The sequence below is a fragment of the Microtus pennsylvanicus genome, chromosome 17, assembly GCF_037038515.1.
Source record: "Microtus pennsylvanicus isolate mMicPen1 chromosome 17, mMicPen1.hap1, whole genome shotgun sequence".
Taxonomy (NCBI): Eukaryota; Metazoa; Chordata; class Mammalia; order Rodentia; family Cricetidae; genus Microtus; species Microtus pennsylvanicus.
The window spans coordinates 10,483,558-10,503,402 of NC_134595.1; the positions used below are offsets into that span (position 1 = coordinate 10,483,558).

The 19,845-nt window shown below is 39.7% G+C and overlaps 1 protein-coding gene across 2 annotated transcripts in view; it reads left to right on the plus strand.

The window, feature by feature from the left end:
- The window catches only part of Spag16 (sperm associated antigen 16), an 864,135-nt gene that overhangs the window by 15,740 nt on the left and 828,550 nt on the right, over positions 1–19,845 (plus strand). For both annotated transcript variants that reach the window (XM_075951817.1, XM_075951819.1), the window contains exons 4-5: positions 8,221–8,339; positions 14,224–14,361. In XM_075951817.1, coding sequence (XP_075807932.1) covers positions 8,221–8,339; positions 14,224–14,361 — 257 coding nt within the window. The remainder of the gene's footprint in view (positions 1–8,220; positions 8,340–14,223; positions 14,362–19,845) is intronic.

The following is a 19,845-nucleotide window of genomic DNA, read 5'->3' on the forward strand; positions in this document are numbered from 1 at the left end:
AAATGGAGATGGGACAGTTCCGCTCTTCCCACCCAGTTTTCATTCTGCGTTGGAAAGTGTATTTATTTTTATAAGAAATGTATGTTAGTATCTAAAAGTTTTGTTGTTGGACGGATTGGTTGTGCACACCTTTAATCCCAGCACTTGGGAGGCAGAGGCAGGTGGATCTCTTTGAATTTGAGGCCAGCCTGGCCTACAGAGTTCCAGAACAGCCAGGGCTACACAGTGAGACCCTATCTTGAACATCCTCCCCCACCAAAAAACTTTTATTGTAGTCAGTTATGATGACATACAATGGCAGGATATGCTGAATGGAGGCAGAAAAATGATGAGTTGGAAGCCCGCCTGGGATACACTATAAAAAACTTTTATTGTGATTATCTTAAGACATATAAGTAAATATTTCAGATTTTAATTTTTCATATGATAAGTCTTGCATAACTCATATGAACAATCTCTGGAGCTTCCTTCATTTCTCCTCTAAAAATGTTTCAAAGTGAAAATTCTAGTTTATCTCTTATCTTTATTTTAACATTTTTAAAATTGATTCTTTGGGTATTTCACATTATGTGACCTGTTCCACCATTTTCCAGCTCTTTCATGTCAGCCTTCCACCATTGTAGCCTCCTCCCTCTGTCTTTCCTGTCTTTGCCATCATATACTCTTCTGTCTTAGTGGCTTTGGAAGCTGTGTGCCACACAGGACACTCTTTCACCCCAACAGCTTTATTCTCAGATGCTCATTGCAATGATCCTGTTGGTTCTACAGGACTGCTCTCTTCACAAGCTCTAGGAGGTCCGGGATGGGGTACATGTTGGGGTGGGCCAACTCAAAGCCTTGGGTGTGGGCCTGGGTGGTAGCTGAGTTGATCAGTCCCAGCCTCCACCAGGATTGTTCCCTTCAGGTAGGGGTCAGGGCCAACTATTCAGCGTGTGGCATCTTCAGTTGTGGCAGCTGGTGAAGAGTGGGGGAGTTCTCCATTGAGAGTTAGGGCCGGCTCTCCCAGCAGCGGAGCCACTAACCTGCTAAGTTGACCAGCGAGAGGCAGGACCACTTCTGTGCCCTGGCCACCAGATCCAGCTGTCCTGTGGCCGCTGGCAGTAATATAGCAAGGGCATCATCATAGAACCTGGCTGCAGTTGGGCAATAGAACCACACATGGCCTTTGGCTGCAGCTCCAGCATGGACCATGGCCTCAGGTGGCAGTGCAGGCCACCCAGATTAGTTTGTCCCTGGCAGCAGCATGGCCCTTGGACATCAGCTTGGCCTCAGGTGGTGGTCCAGACCTCGGGCATCTGTATGGTCCTTGGTGCTAACAAAGCCATGGAAGTTAACACTGACCCTGGCTCTAGTAGGGTCACAAACTCAGACATGGTGCTTGGTAGCCGCATAGGCCCGGAAGTCACATGGCATCAGGTGGCAGTGTAGGCTGCCAAATTATCCTGTTCCTCACTGTTGCTATATCTTCAGTCTTCAGCATGGGTTCTCTCCACAGTGCAAGAACCTTAAGACTTCTTCTCTCCCATTGCTGCACCATACACCTGTTCATCTCAGTGGCACCCCCAGGGTCCCCAAGGGCCTAGGGCATGAGTGGGCCTGTATTTTTTATCTTTTTGAATCTTCATCTTCAGGCTAATTTTTCAACTATATCTAAATCTATCTTTTTTTTTCAGTAGGCTTTTGGGTCCAAGTGAGTAGATTATTTTTGGATAATTTAGCAATGTGTAAGCCCTCCTGAGGGTTGAGCATGCATGCACACACTTCATAGCACCTTCATGGGCATTTTTAGAAACTATAGGTAATGCCTTCCCTTTAGTATGCTTTTCTATTTTTCTTGCTGTTTTTCTAATTCATTCACTCATACATATTATGTAAAAACAACATTTCACATTTCTTGAACAAAAAGAATGAAGCATTTACATAATGAATGGTTATTTTCAGAAATAATATTGAGTCCTTACCTAGCAATTATACAGTCTTTCTTTTCTAGTAAATACTATACCACAATGACACGACCCCATTTCTGCATCTCCAATGACATTAATTATGGAGGGTCAGATATTGTTATATAATGTTTAAAAATAGTTTTAGGAATGATAGTCCAAGTTACTGGTGTTTACCACAATCATTTGAACTGTATATTTATAACAAATTGTTTTAAATTGATTTATTTTTAATTATGTGTGGGTGTCTGTATGGGTATGTGCACATGAGGGCAGGTACCTGCAGATGCCAGAAGAAGGCATGGGTCCTTTGGAGGTGGAGTTACAGGTGGTTGTGAGCCACCCCACATGGTACTGGGAATTGAACTTGGGTCTTCTGGTAGAGTAGTGAGTACTCCTTCAACTATTTCTGTAGCCCTGACAGATTTTTTTGTGGGTTTCAAATTTTACCTCAATTTTCCATTTTTTTCTATTTTAATTCACTCTTTTCTTTTACATAGTTATCCCCATTTCCACTCCCTCCCCTCCTCTTGTTCCGTCCACACCACCACTCCCTTATCCACTCCTGAGAAAGGGTAAGACTTCCCCTGGGAAGTCAACAAAGTCTGATACTTCACTTTGGAGGCAAGACCAAGGAGCTCTTCCCATATCTAGGCTGAGCAAGGTATCCCTTCAAAAAGAATGTGCTACTAGATGCTAGTTCAAGCACTATGAATAAATCATAGTCCCAACTCTTCATTTTTAATTTCTTAAAAATATCAAAGCAACTAGGAAGACTGAGCATCTTTGTTCAGTTTTGCACAGGACTTTTGAAAGGGACTATTTAGAACTATGACGATTCTTTTACCCTGGATGCAGTTCTCGGTACTTTTTATGTAACATTTCCAGTTGAGGAAAAAAAGTAGGGAATAAATCTAGCCTAACATGGAAGGGAAGGCATGTTGAAGAAGCTCACTTTATGGTGGGGAGGAAGCAGAGTGGAGCCATAATTACAAGGGAACAGGCCAAGATAAATCTCTCCAGATACTGTTTCCAGTGACCTCTGGCCTCAGTTCAGGTCCTGGTACTTCCAGAGTTCCCCCTCCTCTCAACAACTAGTCATGGCTTTATTCCATAAATGAGTTAAACTTTTATCAGGCCAGAGACCTCATGAGCTTACTGTCTCTGAAAACACCCTGACAAATATAGCCGAAATTGTGCTTTGATATCTCCAGACCCTTCTCATTCTAACCAAGTTGAAGATCAAAATTAATAATCACACTTCCCGATGCAGTTTTATATACTTTTGTTTAGTTTTATTTGTTATTTTCTTAATTATATCCACATTTCTCATACAGGTATCTAAAATGTGTTCTGTGAAGATAACTAAACTTGTGGGTCTTGAACACCTTCAGTATTGGTAGCAACTGCTCAGCTGTCCCATGCGGTGTGAAAGTCACCACGGACTGCACGGTGACAAATGGCTGTGGTTACGTTCTAAGCTCCTATGGAGTTGATAGACTCATTTGCTTCCATTGCAGATTCTAGTACTGACGTCACACATTGTTCCTCTTGTAGTATTTCTAAAACACAAGGCACCAAAGTTGTAGTGCCATTCAATGATGTTTGAAAGAATCAACAGTCTCTTCATTTCTTTGCCCTTTGCTGTGCTGTGTTGAAAGGGAGCTCTGACCTCTCCATAGTCCCTCAGAGGACCTAATCTTTCTCTTGCCTCAGCACCTCTGTAATTGCTGATGAGAGTCTGACTTTGATATCGGATTGTGTTCAGATACGCTTTAATCCAGTGCTAATCCCAGTTCAGAAGGACACTGTCCTGACTGGTGAAGTCTTGAAAGCTCAAATTCCTAAAACCACAATTTCTGTAGGGAAAAAGACTGCATAAGAGGGATGGAGAGCTAAATTCTGAGCATGGAATTAATGAATTTCTATTTTTTTAAAGGATATTGGCTGTCTTACTGTTTCTCTTGCTGTGATAAAACTCTGGCAAAAAGCAAATTGAGAAGAATATTTATTTTAGCTTACAGTTCTACATCACAGGCCATCACTGAGGGAAATCAAGGCAAGAACCTAGAGACAGGAGCTGATGCAGAGGCCGTGGAGGCATGAATGCTGCTTGCTGGCATCTGAAACACTAGCCTGGGGCAGCACTACCCACAGCAAGCTCCTGAGTAATGATTTTTTTAGTCCAACATCTAAATGCCGCAATTTCTGTCTTCTCATAGCCACTCCCTGTTCCAAGAGCCAATTTCTGTTTTATTTAGGGTTTCTACTGCTGTGATCAAGCTTGATGAGCAAAAGAAACTTAAGGTTGAGGAGGCTTATTTTACTTACCAGCCTGTAGTTCATCATCCGGGAAAGTCAAAACAGCGACACAAGACAGGAATCTGGAGGCAGGATCTGAAGAGGCCATGGGGGAGTGCTGCCTACTGTGCTGCTTACTGGCTTGCCCCTGTGCTTGCTCAACCTGCTTTCTTAAATGAACTAGGACCACCTATCCAGGGGTGGTAATGCCTGCTTTGGGTTGAGCTCATTTGCAAAAATCAAGAAAATTCCCTACAGGCTTACCCATTGGCAACTCTGGTAGGGAGTTTTTCTCAGTTGGTGCTCTTTCTTCCCAGATGACCCTAGCTTGTGTCAGGTTGACATAGCAACTAGCCAACATAGTTGCTCAGTGAATTAATTGTGTACTAATTTCTATCCTTTCATTCGTTACTCCATGCTTTCTTCAAAAAGTTCACCCCAGCAGAAACTGCAAGTCTGGCAGGGTTAGCAGCCTTCTGAATATAAGCTGCTTGCAGGAGTGGAAACTGACCCAGCATCACAAGGCACACACCTGGTGAACTAACTGTTCCTGTAGAGGACTTGACGGCTGAGGATCGTGGACACTGCCTTACTGCAAACTGAGGAGGAACTTGTGCATGCTTTACCCTGGTTAGCAGATGGGGCTTTAAGAACTGTCACTATCTGTCAAGTTTTATATATTGTTCTTTTTAAGTCAGCTACATGCTCCTGCTGGACTCTGAAATTCTAGACCACATCTGCTTATTTCTATGTTAGTAACTGGAGAAAGTGAAGCATTTTACAAATTATAATTTGTAGATTGGTGGACTTTGCAGAATAAAATGGATTCAAAATGAATCTCCAAATCTAAAGATAGATTTTAAATTAGCGCGAACTTCAGGAGGTCATCAGTGTTTGGCTTTTCCTGGTCATCCCAGCATGTTTCCAGCAATATTAGGGAGGTTGAATGGCTACATGAGATGGATCAAGAAAACTGTCATTTAAAAGTGGGTCATTTCTTTGCATTGGCCTTCCTTCCTGATCACGAAATGCTAGGTGTACCTTCCTGAAGACGTCAGCCACGTCACTGCTTGGTTTGAAAATAATCACGTGGATAGCACCACAGGAAGACACTTACACCGTGGTGTTGCTGGCCATCCTTATTTGTGTTTCTGCTGGGTTTGTGGTTTGATGTGTGAGCATGCTGAATGGATTTCCACTGTCCACCACAGCAGGGAAACATTGCTTAGGAAATGCAAAAATGGAGTATGGGATATTGATCTTGCTACACAATGAATTTTAGAAAAAGAGAAAAGAGAGAAAAGTCATACAAAAGAAGAATGTGAATGTACTCTCTGAGGACTTCTGCCCTGAAGGAGAGAGAGCAGATAATTGTAGTGACATAAGGTCTCAGAATACAGTTAATGTTTACACATATGTAGATGCTCTGGAGGACTAAGTGTTTACAGTTGCCCACAATCTACTTTTTTTTAAATTTTGATTTATTTTTTAAATTTAATTTTACATTCTAGCCACACTGCACTTCTCCCTCCCACTCCTCCTCCAATCCCCCTCACCCCACCCTCACAGCCAGGCCCTCATCCACTCCTTCCACTGGGTAGGGACTCCCATGGGTTGTCAACAAAGTCTGTCACATTAAGTTTGGGCAGGGCCAAGCCCCTTCCTCTTGTATTAAGGCTGAGCATGGCATGCCATCATAGGGAATGGGCTCCAATAAGCTAGCTCTTGCTCAAGGGATAGATCCGGGTCCTACTGTCAGGTGCCTCACAGGAAGTCCAAGCTTTACAACTGTCTCCACACAAGAAGGATGGTAGAGGGACTGGAATGGGAGATGAGAACATGAGGGGACAGGACGGACAAAAGGAAGGGGAGACAAAAAGGAGTAGGAGAGCAATGAAAGAAATGTCTTGATAGAGAGAGCCACTATGGGGTTAGGGACAAACTTGGTGCCAGGGAAATTCCCAAGAATTCGTAATAACGACCCCAGTTAAGATTCTAGTAACAGAGGAGAGGGTGCCTCCAGAACTAACCTTTCCCTGTAATCAGATTGGTGACTACCCTGTCATCATAGAGCCCTCATCCAGTCACTGATAAAACCAGACACAGAGATCCACAACCAAGCACCAAGCCAATCTTTGGTAAACCAATTGAATAGAGGGAAGAGGGAATATATGAACAAGGGAGGTTTAGAGTATGATGGAGACATCTACAGAGACAGCTGAACCAAGCTCATGGAAAATCATGAACATTAGGCCAACAGCTGTGTGGCCTCCATGGGACTGAACTAGGCCTTCGATATGTGGAATACAGTCTACTTTTCTAATAAACCTTTCTGTATCCTGAAGTTTGTACTAATCTTTTCAGAATTTTAACTATAATGATACTTTACAATTCACTCTCCAATGTATCTCATTTTTTACCCAATTTTCACTCTTGGAGGTATAAACTGTAAATTTCTTTAGAAGGCTAATTTGTTTATGAGTTTTTGAAAAATAGAACTCTGTTAAAATGTCTTAGAACATTGGTATTTTGAATGTGAGCACTGTGTGTGTACACAGAACTCCAGAACCTCCTCAGTAAATGGAAGGATGTCTTTTGGAGGGTTTTTGTGGTCTCAGATCTGTAGTTGACCACATGATGTGTTGGTGACTCAACTTGTCTTTTACAGATGTCTTAAGGACTATAGGAGTTTAGAATTTGGAATTCCAGTGACTTCACTCCTCCTATTGAGATACATCTGTGCCTTTTGTACTGATCCTTTTTCTAATAAATATGTGTTGTCTGTTCATAATGAATACCCACACAACTGATATTATTATATCTAAAATTTCATACTTAGGAAATATACAATATTGCCTACTTTGTTGAATGAAATGAACTCTGAAATGTTTTACATTTTATTTTTCATAAATAAGTCTCTTTTTAGGAATGAAACAAGTCAATCAAATGCCTTTTTATATTTATTTATTTTTTTTAAAAACAAATTGTTTTTTTTATTATACATACTAGTCCAAGTTCGCACTCCCTCCTCTCCTCCCATTCCCTCCACATACCCTCCCACCCAACTCCCATCCAGTCCTCAGAGAGGACAAGACACATTGCTTTGTGGAATGTCGAAGGCCCTCCTTACTATATATCTAGGCTGAGCAAGTTATCCATCCAAAGAGAATAGGATCCCCCAAAAGCCAGTACATGCAGTAGGGATAAAAACTGGTACCACTGTCAGTGGCCCAGCAGTCTGCCACAGCCATGCAAAGTATCACCATAGAACCTTCATCTACCAACAGACCTGCACTAGAGCCCTGGACTGAGCTCCCAGAGTTCAGTGGAAGGAATGCAAATATGAGCAAGGGGGTCAAGACCATGATGGGTTCACCCACTGAAACAGTTTACCTGAGCTAATGGGAGCTCACCAACACCAGCCAGACAGGGAGAAAGCATAGGACCAAACTAGTCCCTCAAATGTGTTTTAAACATAAAAAAGAACTTTTTGGACCGAATTTTGTTTTGAGATTTTGATTTTGATCCTCTGAGAACTTGGAGTAAGGCTTTTGATCTTTCGTCATTTCAGTATTTGGGCTGACATCTTTGTGATTATGGCCTAGATCTCACTCTTTCAGTGAAGTCTTCCTCTGTGACAGTTCTTGCACAGTTCACTACTCTTCACACACATTAACCACAGACTGGCATTTCCCTGTATTTGAGAGTCTGCCCTTACATTCCTAGATACTTACTGTTTGTCAGAGTGTGTGGAATACGCACACACAGATGGTTATCCATATCATGTTTCTACCTACTAAACTATTGCATTGGAAATAGAAATGTTTGTGTCACTAATGTTTTATTCCTAGTTTTTAGGACAATACACAATATTTAAGGAAAAAGTTACTACAAAATGAGTAAGTGAACAGCTACCTGTTCCCTTAATAAAAACCTGGACATTTGCATAATGAATAATTGTGGATTTAAATTTCAGGAGCAGAAAACAGTTCTTCCTTCAAGGCATGTCGTACACGAAGCCATAGAAGACTTTCTCTGTAATTTCCTGATCAAAATGGAAATGACCAGAACTCTGAACTGCTTTCAAGCCGAATGGTAAGCCCCTATGTGGAGAGGTAGTTCTTCAGGGATGTCAGCAGATTTACAGGTGGAAGTTTAGCTTTCTTAAAGGACTTTGCAGCAATAAGCACTTTGGTTTCTGTTATTGTTGCTATGATAAAAAACAAAGGCAACTTAGGGAAGAAAATGTTTATTTGTGGGCCAGTTCAAGTTAGGTGATGTTATTTACAGTCATTGTGGTGGGGTCACACTGTGTCAGTAGTCAGAAAGCAGAGGCCATTGGATGCCTGGTCATGATCAGCTCACTTTCTCCACTGTATACTGTGCAGGGTCCCCCACCCAAGTCAGGGTCCTGTCCATCATTAAGAGGGATCTTCCCATACCAACTACCAAAACCACAAAGGATTCAGAGGTCACCCTTCTGGTGACCGCAGATTCTGGCAGTTTACAGCAGCAGAACCAGCAGCAGAGTGAACTTACATGTGTGGGATAAATCGTTCCCGTCTCTGTGGAAACCATCACAGTCAGGGGAGCTTTCCCGGTAAAGCTTTGTTCCACAGCCTTTTCAATATTCAAACTTAGCTTCCTTTCAAGTGATCAAGGGAATGAAATGTCTTCTGGAGTTATACAGCAAAAAGCTATTTTGAAAATAGTTTTCTCTTAGTTTTGCTTAATTTATAATGGTATCATTTTGTTTCTTTACATAATTCCTAACACTACTTACCTTTTATTTATAATAAAGATTATTTTTCTCTATTTATACAGCTGATTGATTTTTCTAATAATATTATTTGATTTAGAACTAAATTGAATTGTATTTTCAAATATTACCTTAATATGATTTTCTTGTTAGAAAAAAAATTTATAATGTCTTATTGATTGTGAAAACCAGCAGGCATGCTATGTTTTCTTTTGCTATAGCAATAATCATCTTTGGATTCCTAATCTTTTTTAAAAATAGTAAATGATAGATTTGAAGCGAGTGTTATTTTTTACTAGATATTGCATATTATAAAGAGTGGACTTCTATACAAAAGGTGTTTATGGAGTTTTGTAACTGAATTCTAATTTTTAAAAATTTGTCTGTGATGTAAGATTTACTTTTCGCTTTCTTGGTCCACTTATAATATACACCTAGAACTAAACAATTTCATTTACTTATTTTTAATTTTGAAAATAATATTGGCATTGTATTGACACACCTCTCTACTCCCAACTCCCCTACTTCACCCCAATTTCTTTTCAAACTTCATTATTTTGACTGCACATGTACAGTTATGAGGAGAACTGAGGTCTGTTCACCAGACTAAAAGATGGAGTGTTTGGAAATAAAAGGAGAATGCTGCTTTTAAACCTGGAAACTGTGCACAATTTAAAAAGAATTTTTGCACAAATTTTCCTAAAGAAATAATTGCAAATAAATTAGAAATGCAGGTAGGTGATTAATATGTAGCTAATTAGATGAAAAATTAGTATGATTTAATTATTTTTTATGTCTTTCAAGAACATGTTAGACTATTACAAAGTATAATGACTCTCTTAAGGGAATTATGATCCAAATATTATTTAGATTAAGTCAAACTCTTTTTTGTTATTATTATGTGTGTATGTGTGCATGTGTTAATTTGTGCACATGTATTGCCATGACACACATATAGAGAGGTCAGTTGGAGTCAGCATTCCCATAAGTGTAGGTGGGTTCTGGGGATTGAACTCAGATAATCAGGTGTGTGCGGTAGGCAGATCTACCCTTTGAACCACCTTTCCATGCCCCAAATATATTCTTAAAGAGTAGATAATTGTAATCATACTGTCTAAGGTAGCAGCTTGATTCATGAGACAAAATGTCAGGAAACTATGATACTATTAGGATATAAGGAGTTCCCAAGAAACATACTTATTTAGCATTATATTGTAAACAAAAGCTAAAACTTATGAAAGTATATTTATTAACTTAGTAATATTTTGGTTCACCCAATTTTTATCCCAGTCTGTAGCTGCTGCTTTGTACTTATTCCCATATCTGGGTAATTATTTTCACTTGAATAGTTTGAATTTGGTCAGTAACTGTAGCTATGCTGCATACAGTAGGGTTCTAATTCAAGACTTGTAGACACATTTGTTTAAATTAAGGTATGACACATGGCTTGCTGTGCAGCTCATGCTGGCCGGACATAGAGCTTTTCCTGTTAGCCTCCAATTACTCATGATTCAGCCAACCATGTTGACTGAATGTCTTTTTAATGCAGAAAGGCAAATCCCAAACCATATGAAATTGCTGCAAATTCATGTTCTCCAACAAAAGTAGCCAAAAGTACAGAAGCACAAAAGTACTGGCTTGTTGTTTGGTTGTTCTAAAAAAGAAAAAAAAGGTACCAGCATAATGTGGGCAGGAATATTTCAGTTACGTTCTTCGAGTCTTCAAACAATAAATGCAGAATATCTTTTAAATCCAGTGTCACAAATGTATGACCTGGGAGCCACATCTGGCCTACTTCTTGTTTGTGAATAAAATTTCATTGGAATAAAGCCATGATTTCTCACAGGTACTGAAAATGAATATCTTATAAAAGCCAAACTAATTAGGCACACCAGAGTGTCTGGGAATGGCAGAACAGAAAGCAGTTTTACAAGTTCTAAATTATTACTACTCCAGAGTTGCCAGCAACAGCTATCAACTTATCTTCTGTGATTTGTCTATGCATAGTATATATTTAATATAGCTATGTGTGTGTGTGTATTTATATACGTATGCCGGTGTGGTAGAGATTTGCTTGTGGAGCACTACCCTGCTTCCACTCTGGTTGTTTGATGCTGCTTTGTCCCTTTAGATGTACCCACATGTAAAGTTAATTGACGCTGTGAAACTAATGAGGGTAAAATGAGAAATCAGCAGTGTACCTTTGTGATCCCTGAACTTCCGTCTCTGCAGACATGTCCTGTCCGGCACACTGTGTCTGTCTCGCGGACTCGGTCACTTGTGTTGGCATCACCATGGCCAGCTCGAAGCAGTCTTCTTTCTTTCCTTCCTACTTCCTTTTCAATCTGGACACACCTCAGTTTGCCTCTGTTCTTCCCATTTCCCTGAAGATAGGGTTGTGCTAAAATCCTGTCAAGGGTAATAAGACATGAAATTATTTAAAGCATTTAATTATTAACTTAATTTGTTCCCAGTTAAGGAGATTATAAATTAGTGTGGATTCCTTTAATCTATGAACAAAAATAAATACTGCAGCTTTTGGCCAATACAGTTTGGTGTACTGTAATGACTTAGTTATGGTCTATATAGTTACAACTTATTTCATCAGACTAGCTTTATTCAAAGTCAAAGCTCAGAATTAAGATTAACTTTGAAACAGTTCTCACATTTTTCAGCATGTGTGGAAAGTGTGTACAGTGTGACTCCGTACACATATGACTACATACCTACTCTCACTGAACCCCATGCAGACAGTTTTTCCTTCACCATTTAAACCTACTGATGCTTCTCCCATTGATGAGAAGTTGGCTTCTGGTTATGTGTCATGGAAGCAATATCTCCCTGTCACCATTAAATTAAACACAGGAATGCCATACATTTACTGTGATCACTCTTACAGTTCACAGTATGCCAAATCTGAGCAATTAAATATATGTGGGTAGGATTATGTACTAAGATTTGCAGAAGTCAGCCTTCTAGGGGAATATTTAGCTTAAAAATTAATATAAATAATGAATATACTATTTAATTGTAAATGACATAAAATAGTTAAAATGGTGATGTCTTAGAGTAATTGTTTGAGAATTCACTTTGTATCGTTTTTATTAGCAATCTGTTCTTATTCAGCATTCATTTCTCCCACAACTGTATGTGGCAGGTAGCCACTAACATCTTTTCATTTCATGGATGAGGAAATGGGCTTAGCGAGGATGAGAAATCTGCCTGAGTAAATGTCACCAAGTCACAGCCAGTAAGTGGCAAAGTCAGCGAGGCCAGACTGATCTTAAACCCCACTCTCTTAACTTCACCTCCTGGCTTCTGACTGGGTGAGCTTACCTTGTGTCTCGATTTCAAGCTCAGATTTGTGTCTGTTCTCCGTTTTGCAATTACAAGGTCAGCACTAACTTCTTCAACTTGGCATAGGTTGTGTCTTCCTCAGTCACTGCCTTTTTATCTTCCTGAGAAAATAGGAGCTCCACACCTCCCATCCCCCTCTTTCCCACCTGCTGGTCCTTCATCAGGCCTTCTGTCTCTCCAGCCAGCACACTGAAGCACACAGGCTGTCCTCTGGAGCCCACTCCCTCTTCCTGCCAGAATCCAGATCCTGCCGGCTCAGGGTCACTGCGTTTTCATTTGTCTTCTCCTGTCTCGGCTTTTCTCTGTCGGATTGTGGCCAGAAGCACACAGGTGTGCAGTCATATCTGACATAGTACCTGGGGAGAGCTCCCTGGCTCTGCTTCCTGTTGAAGATCATCTTCATTTTCCATTCTCTCCCTCACTGGGAGGTTTTCCTAGCAAAAGTGGCTTTTCCTTTCTTATTTACTATTCATACCCACTCTGGATTGACTTTCGTCCATTAAACTGCTGAAACATTTTACAGTGACTTTCATGTTGCCCCTTCCAGTGACTGGTCCAAACTTTGGTGAGCATTCATTTTTTCCATTAGCATTCATTTCTTCTGTCTTGGAACTTTTTCTTCACTTGACCCCTTGGCCATGACTCTCCTAGCTGCCATTACTCTTCTGTCCATAGATTCTTATGATAGCATTTGCCTCCTCCAGCTCATTCCAGCCTTGAAGCAATGGAGTATTTTATGAATCAGTCCCAGGCATCTTTTACTGTTTATGTGACAGCACTACCTGACCTAGTCTGTTCTAGTGTCATGATTGTTAAACGTCATTTATATACTGATGGAATGCAAGTTTAAGTCGCCTGCTTTGCCTGTTCCCTGAACTATGTATATCCGTCATTTATCTAGGCACACTACATTTGGTCATCTCTCCAGTTCCTACTGTCTTTATTTCCACTATGTAAATGGCTTTCTATTACTGAGCACCAAACCTGGATGCCATCACTGCCCTGCATCTTTGCTAAAACCTGACAGATGATTCCCCAGTGATTGCTGCTAGTGCTGCCTTTGCAGCGTGTCCAGAAGGTTCCCTCTTATAACCTCTGCTTATTTCACTTTGTTTGCTTACCATTCTCTCTTGCAGGTTGTGCCACGTGTTCCTTTAGAATTCATTTCTTGGAATAGATTTGCCCTTTTGAAACCTAAATCTGATCACTGTTTTCTTCCTCCCCAAACGTTCCTATGGTCCCATCCTGATCCAGAGTGAAATATTTCCTTTTATGATGGCTCCTTGTTTTGGTTCTGACTTTTCTCAACATCTCCTTTGCTCACTTTGCTGGCTTCAGTTCCTGCTGTTCTAGGAATACTGCCTTTGTTTCTTGTCCATGTTGAAGATGTCTCTATCTCTGGGCCTTTGTATTTGCGTGCTGTCAACCTCAAGTGTTCCTCTTCTGGGAACCCACATGGCATCATTCCTCCTGTCCTTCAAGTCTCGAGTCTCTTTTACTCACGCTTGTCGGTCATGGCTACTGTGTACAAAACAGTACAAATGCGTACCAGTCTGTCTCCTTCATTCCCTCTGCTTCCCAGAATATATTACCATCTTTGCTAGAGTACAAATTCCTTGCTTGTAAGGACTGAGAGAGTTTTGCCATTCTTCCTAGTAACTAGATATGTGGAACATAGATGACCCATTGTATTTTAAAAGGCTAGATTAACTGACATTTCATCTTAACAATATATTAATATTGGTTTAACTTAGAATATAGCAACTAATTTCTATCAAATTCCCCAGGGCTGAGATTTTGAATTATACATAGTCATTTTTTAAAGTCCGAAACAGATAAACTCTGTTGTTTTATTTGTCCTAGGTATGAGTTAATACAGAAGGGAGAAACTGACCTCAGAGCCCTTGGGAATGTTCCAGATGTCTACAGCCAGGTGATGTTTTTAGAGAGTGAGAACAAAAACCTGAAGAAAGATTTGAAACGTGTCAAACAGGCAGCTGAGTATGTTAATATTACATTTTTCTTTTTTGTTTAGACTAAGTAAAAAATAATGAAGAATTAAACCGATACATGCAATGTACTGTTTGAGAAATTTAATTCTGGATCACTGGATAATATTTGAGTTTTGGTTGTGAGGATGAGAAAGCTTCCCAATTGAGTTAACTGAGCAGGAAACTGGAGCCTGTGCCAAGCATAGCTCACCAACGGAGTGGAATACTAGGCGTCTGTAGCAGATGGTGAATTTGTTACAAAGGCATTTTCCTATGTGTGTAATGATGTTTTGTGGGTTGTGAAATTTTCTCTTGTGTAATGAGCTAATTTCAGAAATAATAATGAAATTAATAGAAAGAGTAGAAGTAAGGATGGGACTAATGTATTCTTAGTAGGATAATGTCAGTATCTTTAAATTCCTCACAAGGAATAGTGTTATCTAAGCATTTTGGGTGGTAACAAATACGTTGCTCTGGTGGGCCGCACATGGGACTTCTAAGGACCCTCTGATTAAGTTTTCTGCAGGCCTTCAAGCTTTCTTTAAAGATACCCTGTCAATATCCACAGTCCCACCTTTTTCCTGTTGTTAACCACCTAATATACTTCTTGTTTTCCCAGTGTGTATGCATAATTTTAAAATAAAAACTTCCATGATGGCAATGCCATATTTACCAACTTACTTTTCACTTGATACAAGTAGTACCCTTTTCACTTTATTATTTTATTAACACATATCTTATTCTGAAAACTTAAAAACAATTCCAGAAGGGACACCCTTGCTTTATAATGTCTAGGCACAGATGAGAATCTTAACAACTAGAAATTTTCAACTAAATGGCCCCTTCAACTAGAAGGCACAGATTTTTGGTGAACCAGCCATCATATTTCCGACAAAAAGCTATGTGAATGTATTGGCTTGGGAAGAATCTACTCATGTCTAACAGTGCCACGTGGAAAATCAATCTTTAACTCTGGAAGAGAAGTAAATTTTTTTTATCCATCCACTATTATTTGACATATTTAAGGAGAATCTTTCTCTCTTAAGCACAATAAAACAACAATTAGCGTAATAAGACCACCCTGTAGAAGCATAATATTTAAATATATACTAAAAATGACTATAAATAAACATATCTTTGTATTTTCAAGTGAAAGAAATATTTAATATAGCCCTTTCTTTAAATACAAAAGCAGCAGTAGATGAAATGGTTTACATGCTCCTTGACTTACATCGTGTGCACCTGTAGGAGTGCTTGGCATCTCAACTTTCCATGTAGAATTTGATGGTTTACAAAGATTTGTGTGATTCTCCACAAGAATATACTGCTAGAACCATCTGCACTTTGTTCATTTCAGAAGGGTTTTCCCGTCTGCATCTCTGCTTGTGGTGACTTTGAATAGACAGTTTGGCCAATGGGAATTTGATGTAGACCATTTCTCATAGTGCTGCCTGGAACAGTTTCATCCCTCATCTCCTTTGAGTTATGGCTTTCATTTGCTAATTTGCTTTTGAGTAGACACAGCCACTTTAGGCAATGTGTTTTACTTCGGTAATACCAAGTAATCATTGTTGATTACAGGGTATTTATTGAATAGTATATTAAAAACTGTAATTGAAATTATGTAAGTTTTTACTCATGCAAATTGTTGTTTTAATGTTAAAAGAATTTGTAATTAAAACAGCCATCACTCAATAGAAATGTTTCTTTGTATTTGCTGAACTCTCAAGTGTGGTTTCACCCTTAATAGTTTCTGGTTGCTGCTTGACTCTGTGACTTGGTAGAACTGACAGTCTGGCAGGAAGTAAGCAGACTGCAGATTGTATCTGCTTTGCTATCCTCTCATGGAAATTTGAAGGAAAGCCTCTTGGCCCTAGGGGATGCTTGGTGCTTACAGAGTGAATCTTCAGCCTGATGTGCTTCTGTAGCACCATTTGCTGAGTAGTCCCTGTAGTCTGTTTCCACTAAAGTAGTGTCAGAAGATGAATGTGATTTGAAATAGCATTCATATACATTTGTTTCAAAACTTAATCTTAGGAACCTATATTTTCTATGAGATTTATGAGAATATTTGTGCTAAACATGAATCTCTCTATATGGAATTTGATCAAATGCTTCCTTTTTATGATTAGACTCTTTGTTAAGGCTGGGTAATCATAGATATAAGCTAATATTTAATAGGTGAAGAGAGTCAGCTTATAGATATGTCATATGACATCCTTGATCATACAGTTGGCATTTAATGATGAATTGACTAAAATTAATGGCTACATATATCCACATGTGCACCATAATCCAGTGCAGTGGTGGTGCTGGGAGACATCATGACTGCCAGACTAATTATGGGTTCCCATAACACAAGTAAAGAAAGATCTTATGAGACTAAGTTGTAGAAAGAAGGGACATGGTTTTTGTTCTGTTTGGTACCTGTATGTCCACAAAACCATGTGTATGCCCAACATGCCCTTATAATGTACACACAATCAAAGGATACACTGTGAAAGAGGACTGCTAAGGTTAATCTCCATGGCAACATCAATGGATTTAGAATTGCCATGAAATACACATTTGTTTGGTCTTGAGTGTTGCCAGAATGACCAAAATGAGCACGAAAAATCTTCATTTAATGTGGGGGACATCATCCCACAGGCTGGCATCCTAGACTGAATGAAGAGGAGAAAGTGAGCATTGATCTCTCATTGCTTCCTGCCTGTGTATGCAGTGTGATGAGTGACTTCCCATTTCTGCCTGTGTTCCTTTTCTGCCTTGACTCCAGCACTATACTCGCAGGTGTTTGTCACAGACATCAGAAAAGTAACCAATGGAGAACACTGGCCCTGAAAAGTGGAGCCATTGCTGAAATAAACCTGACCATGTAGCGTTAGTTCTTTAGAACTGGTTTGTAAGAGGAACATGAAGGTCTTTGGTGCTCTGACCCAAAGAAGGCCTAGAATATGATAATTAGAAGTTAATGAACAATTCTATAGGGAGCTTGAAAGACAAGAAACTCAAGAGATCCAGATAGTAGAGCAAAGCTCATGAAGTCTAGAGGCGAGCTCTGTCAGGAACTCAGTAGAGTCCATTCATTTTGCATTTTGGCAGAGAATTTGGTTGTATTACTTCTTAGTCATGGGATCTTTAGAGACTGGACTAGTAAGTAATGGGCTAATTTGTTTGAGAAGAAATATCAAGGCCGTGTAGCAATTAAACAGTGTCACAGTTACTGCCAACTATTGTGGAAGGAACTACTGGAACACATGGCACATAATTTAGTGAGGAAAGTAGTGTCAGTTTAAAGTTGAAAGAATGGTGAGTGGCCCAGCTGGGCAGTATTTTGATAATGTGACATGGGCTTGTCATTTACAAGGTTCATGCTTGAGAACTATGTCATTTAGTTATACTAAAATTTCAGTATTGTAAGGAAGTGTATGGTTTTCTGTTGGGCAGTACTCATGCCTACCCTCGACCGTGGTCAGTTACTGGGGACTATCACGACATCTACAATATTTAAAGAGGTTATCCATATCAAAGATAAATCTAGTGTTTTGCACTAGGACAAAAGGAAAGGTACCCTGAAGACAATGCTTCATCTGTCACAGTTCCAGCTTGTAGAAACACAAATTCATTTGAAAGGAGAGATCCTTAATTGAGAAAGGTTCTAACGGGGTTCCCTGCTCCAAAGTGGTAACCAATGAAAAGTGTTTCCCCGGGGTAGTCCATGAAGTCATACAAAATCTGAACTGGCACCACACAGATACATCATCTACATGGTGCTGTCTTTAAGCATGAAATACACAAGAGTAAGGTGGCCATAAAGGCTTTCACCAAAGTCTCAGAAAGTCTGAGCCTTGGCAGTGTGGTAGAGGCATACTTCCTGCAAGGAGACTCTGAGAGGTCGTTAGATAAGGCTGAAAAAGTGAAACCTATTTTGCAATGAAAACGCTAGGTTTGTGGAGATGCTGGAACTATTAAGTATCCATATAGAGAAGCATAGAGTAGATCTGACTGTAGGTGACAGTGCTGGAGAGATGGATCCACAGAATACCATGGGAGCCCTGACAGTTTTGTTGAGAGTCTCAGATGTGAGGTAAAGTGTTGTGTGGAGCGGCGTGCTATGTTCCCGCCCAGCTCCCGCACGGCTAGCTTTATACCCGAAATAATAACACACAAATTGTATTCTTTTAAACACTGCTTGGCCCATTAGCTCTAGCCTCTTACTGGCTAACTCACATCTTGATTAACCCATTTCTAATGAATGTAGCACCACAAGGTGGTGTCTTACCGGGAATATTCTTAACCTGCATCCATCTCAGAGAGGAGAGCTATGGTGACTGCCTCACTTCCCTTCTTCCCAGCATTCTATTCGGTCTACTCCACCTATCTAAATTCTGCCCTATCAGGCCAAGCAGTTTCTTTATTAACCAATGAAAGTATGACCCTCCTCCATCAGCAAAGGCTCCACCTGCAAAACGAGAAATAATCAACACCTACACCTATAGCTACCTCAAACCCAAATGAGTAGATGGCAGTTAAAGAATACAGTCAACAACATGAAGGACAATATGGCACCATTACAATCTAGTGGTTCTATAACAGCAAGTCCTGAGCATCCCAATGCAGGTGACACAGAAGAAAATGACCTTAAAAATAACTTTATGAAGAAAATAGATGCCCTTAATGAGGAAATAAAAAATTCTCTTAAATTGACAAAGAGAAAAACAAAACATTGGAAGAAGTCAATAAATCCCTTTAAGAAAACCAAGAAAGCCAAGAAAAAAATAATCAAACAGATGAAGGAAACAGTTCAAATCTTAAAAATTGAAATAGAGGCAATAAAGAACACAAACTGAGGGAATTCTAGAAAAGGAAAATCTGGGTAAACAAACAGGGACTACAAGCATAACCAACAGAATGCATGAGATAGAAGTGAGACTCTCAGGCATTGAAGATACAGTAGAGGAAATAGGTTCATTTGTCAACTAAAGTGTTCAATCCAACAATGTCTAAGCACAAAACATCCAGGAAATCTGCAGCATCATTAAAAACTAAAACTAAGAATAATAGGGTGGTGGTGGAATATGCATTTAATCCCAACACTCGGGAGGCATAGACAGGTGGATCTCTGTGAGTTCGAGGCCAACCTGGCTGCAGAATGAGTTCCAGGACAGACTCCAAAGCTATCGAGAAACCCTGGCTCAAAAAACTAACAAACCACCCAACCAAGTAAATAAATAAGTAAATAAATAGGATAGAAGAAGAGACGAATGCCAGTTCAAAAGCACAGAAAATATATTCAGCAAAATCATAGAAGAAAATTTTCTTAATCTAAAGAAGGAGATACCTATGAAGATACAAGAAGAATACAGAACACCAAATAAACAGGACCAAAAAAATTTTATCTCACCACTTGATAATCAAAACTCTAAACACACAGAATAAAAAAATAATATTAAGAGCTGCAAAATAAAAGGCCAAGTAACATATAAAGTCAGAC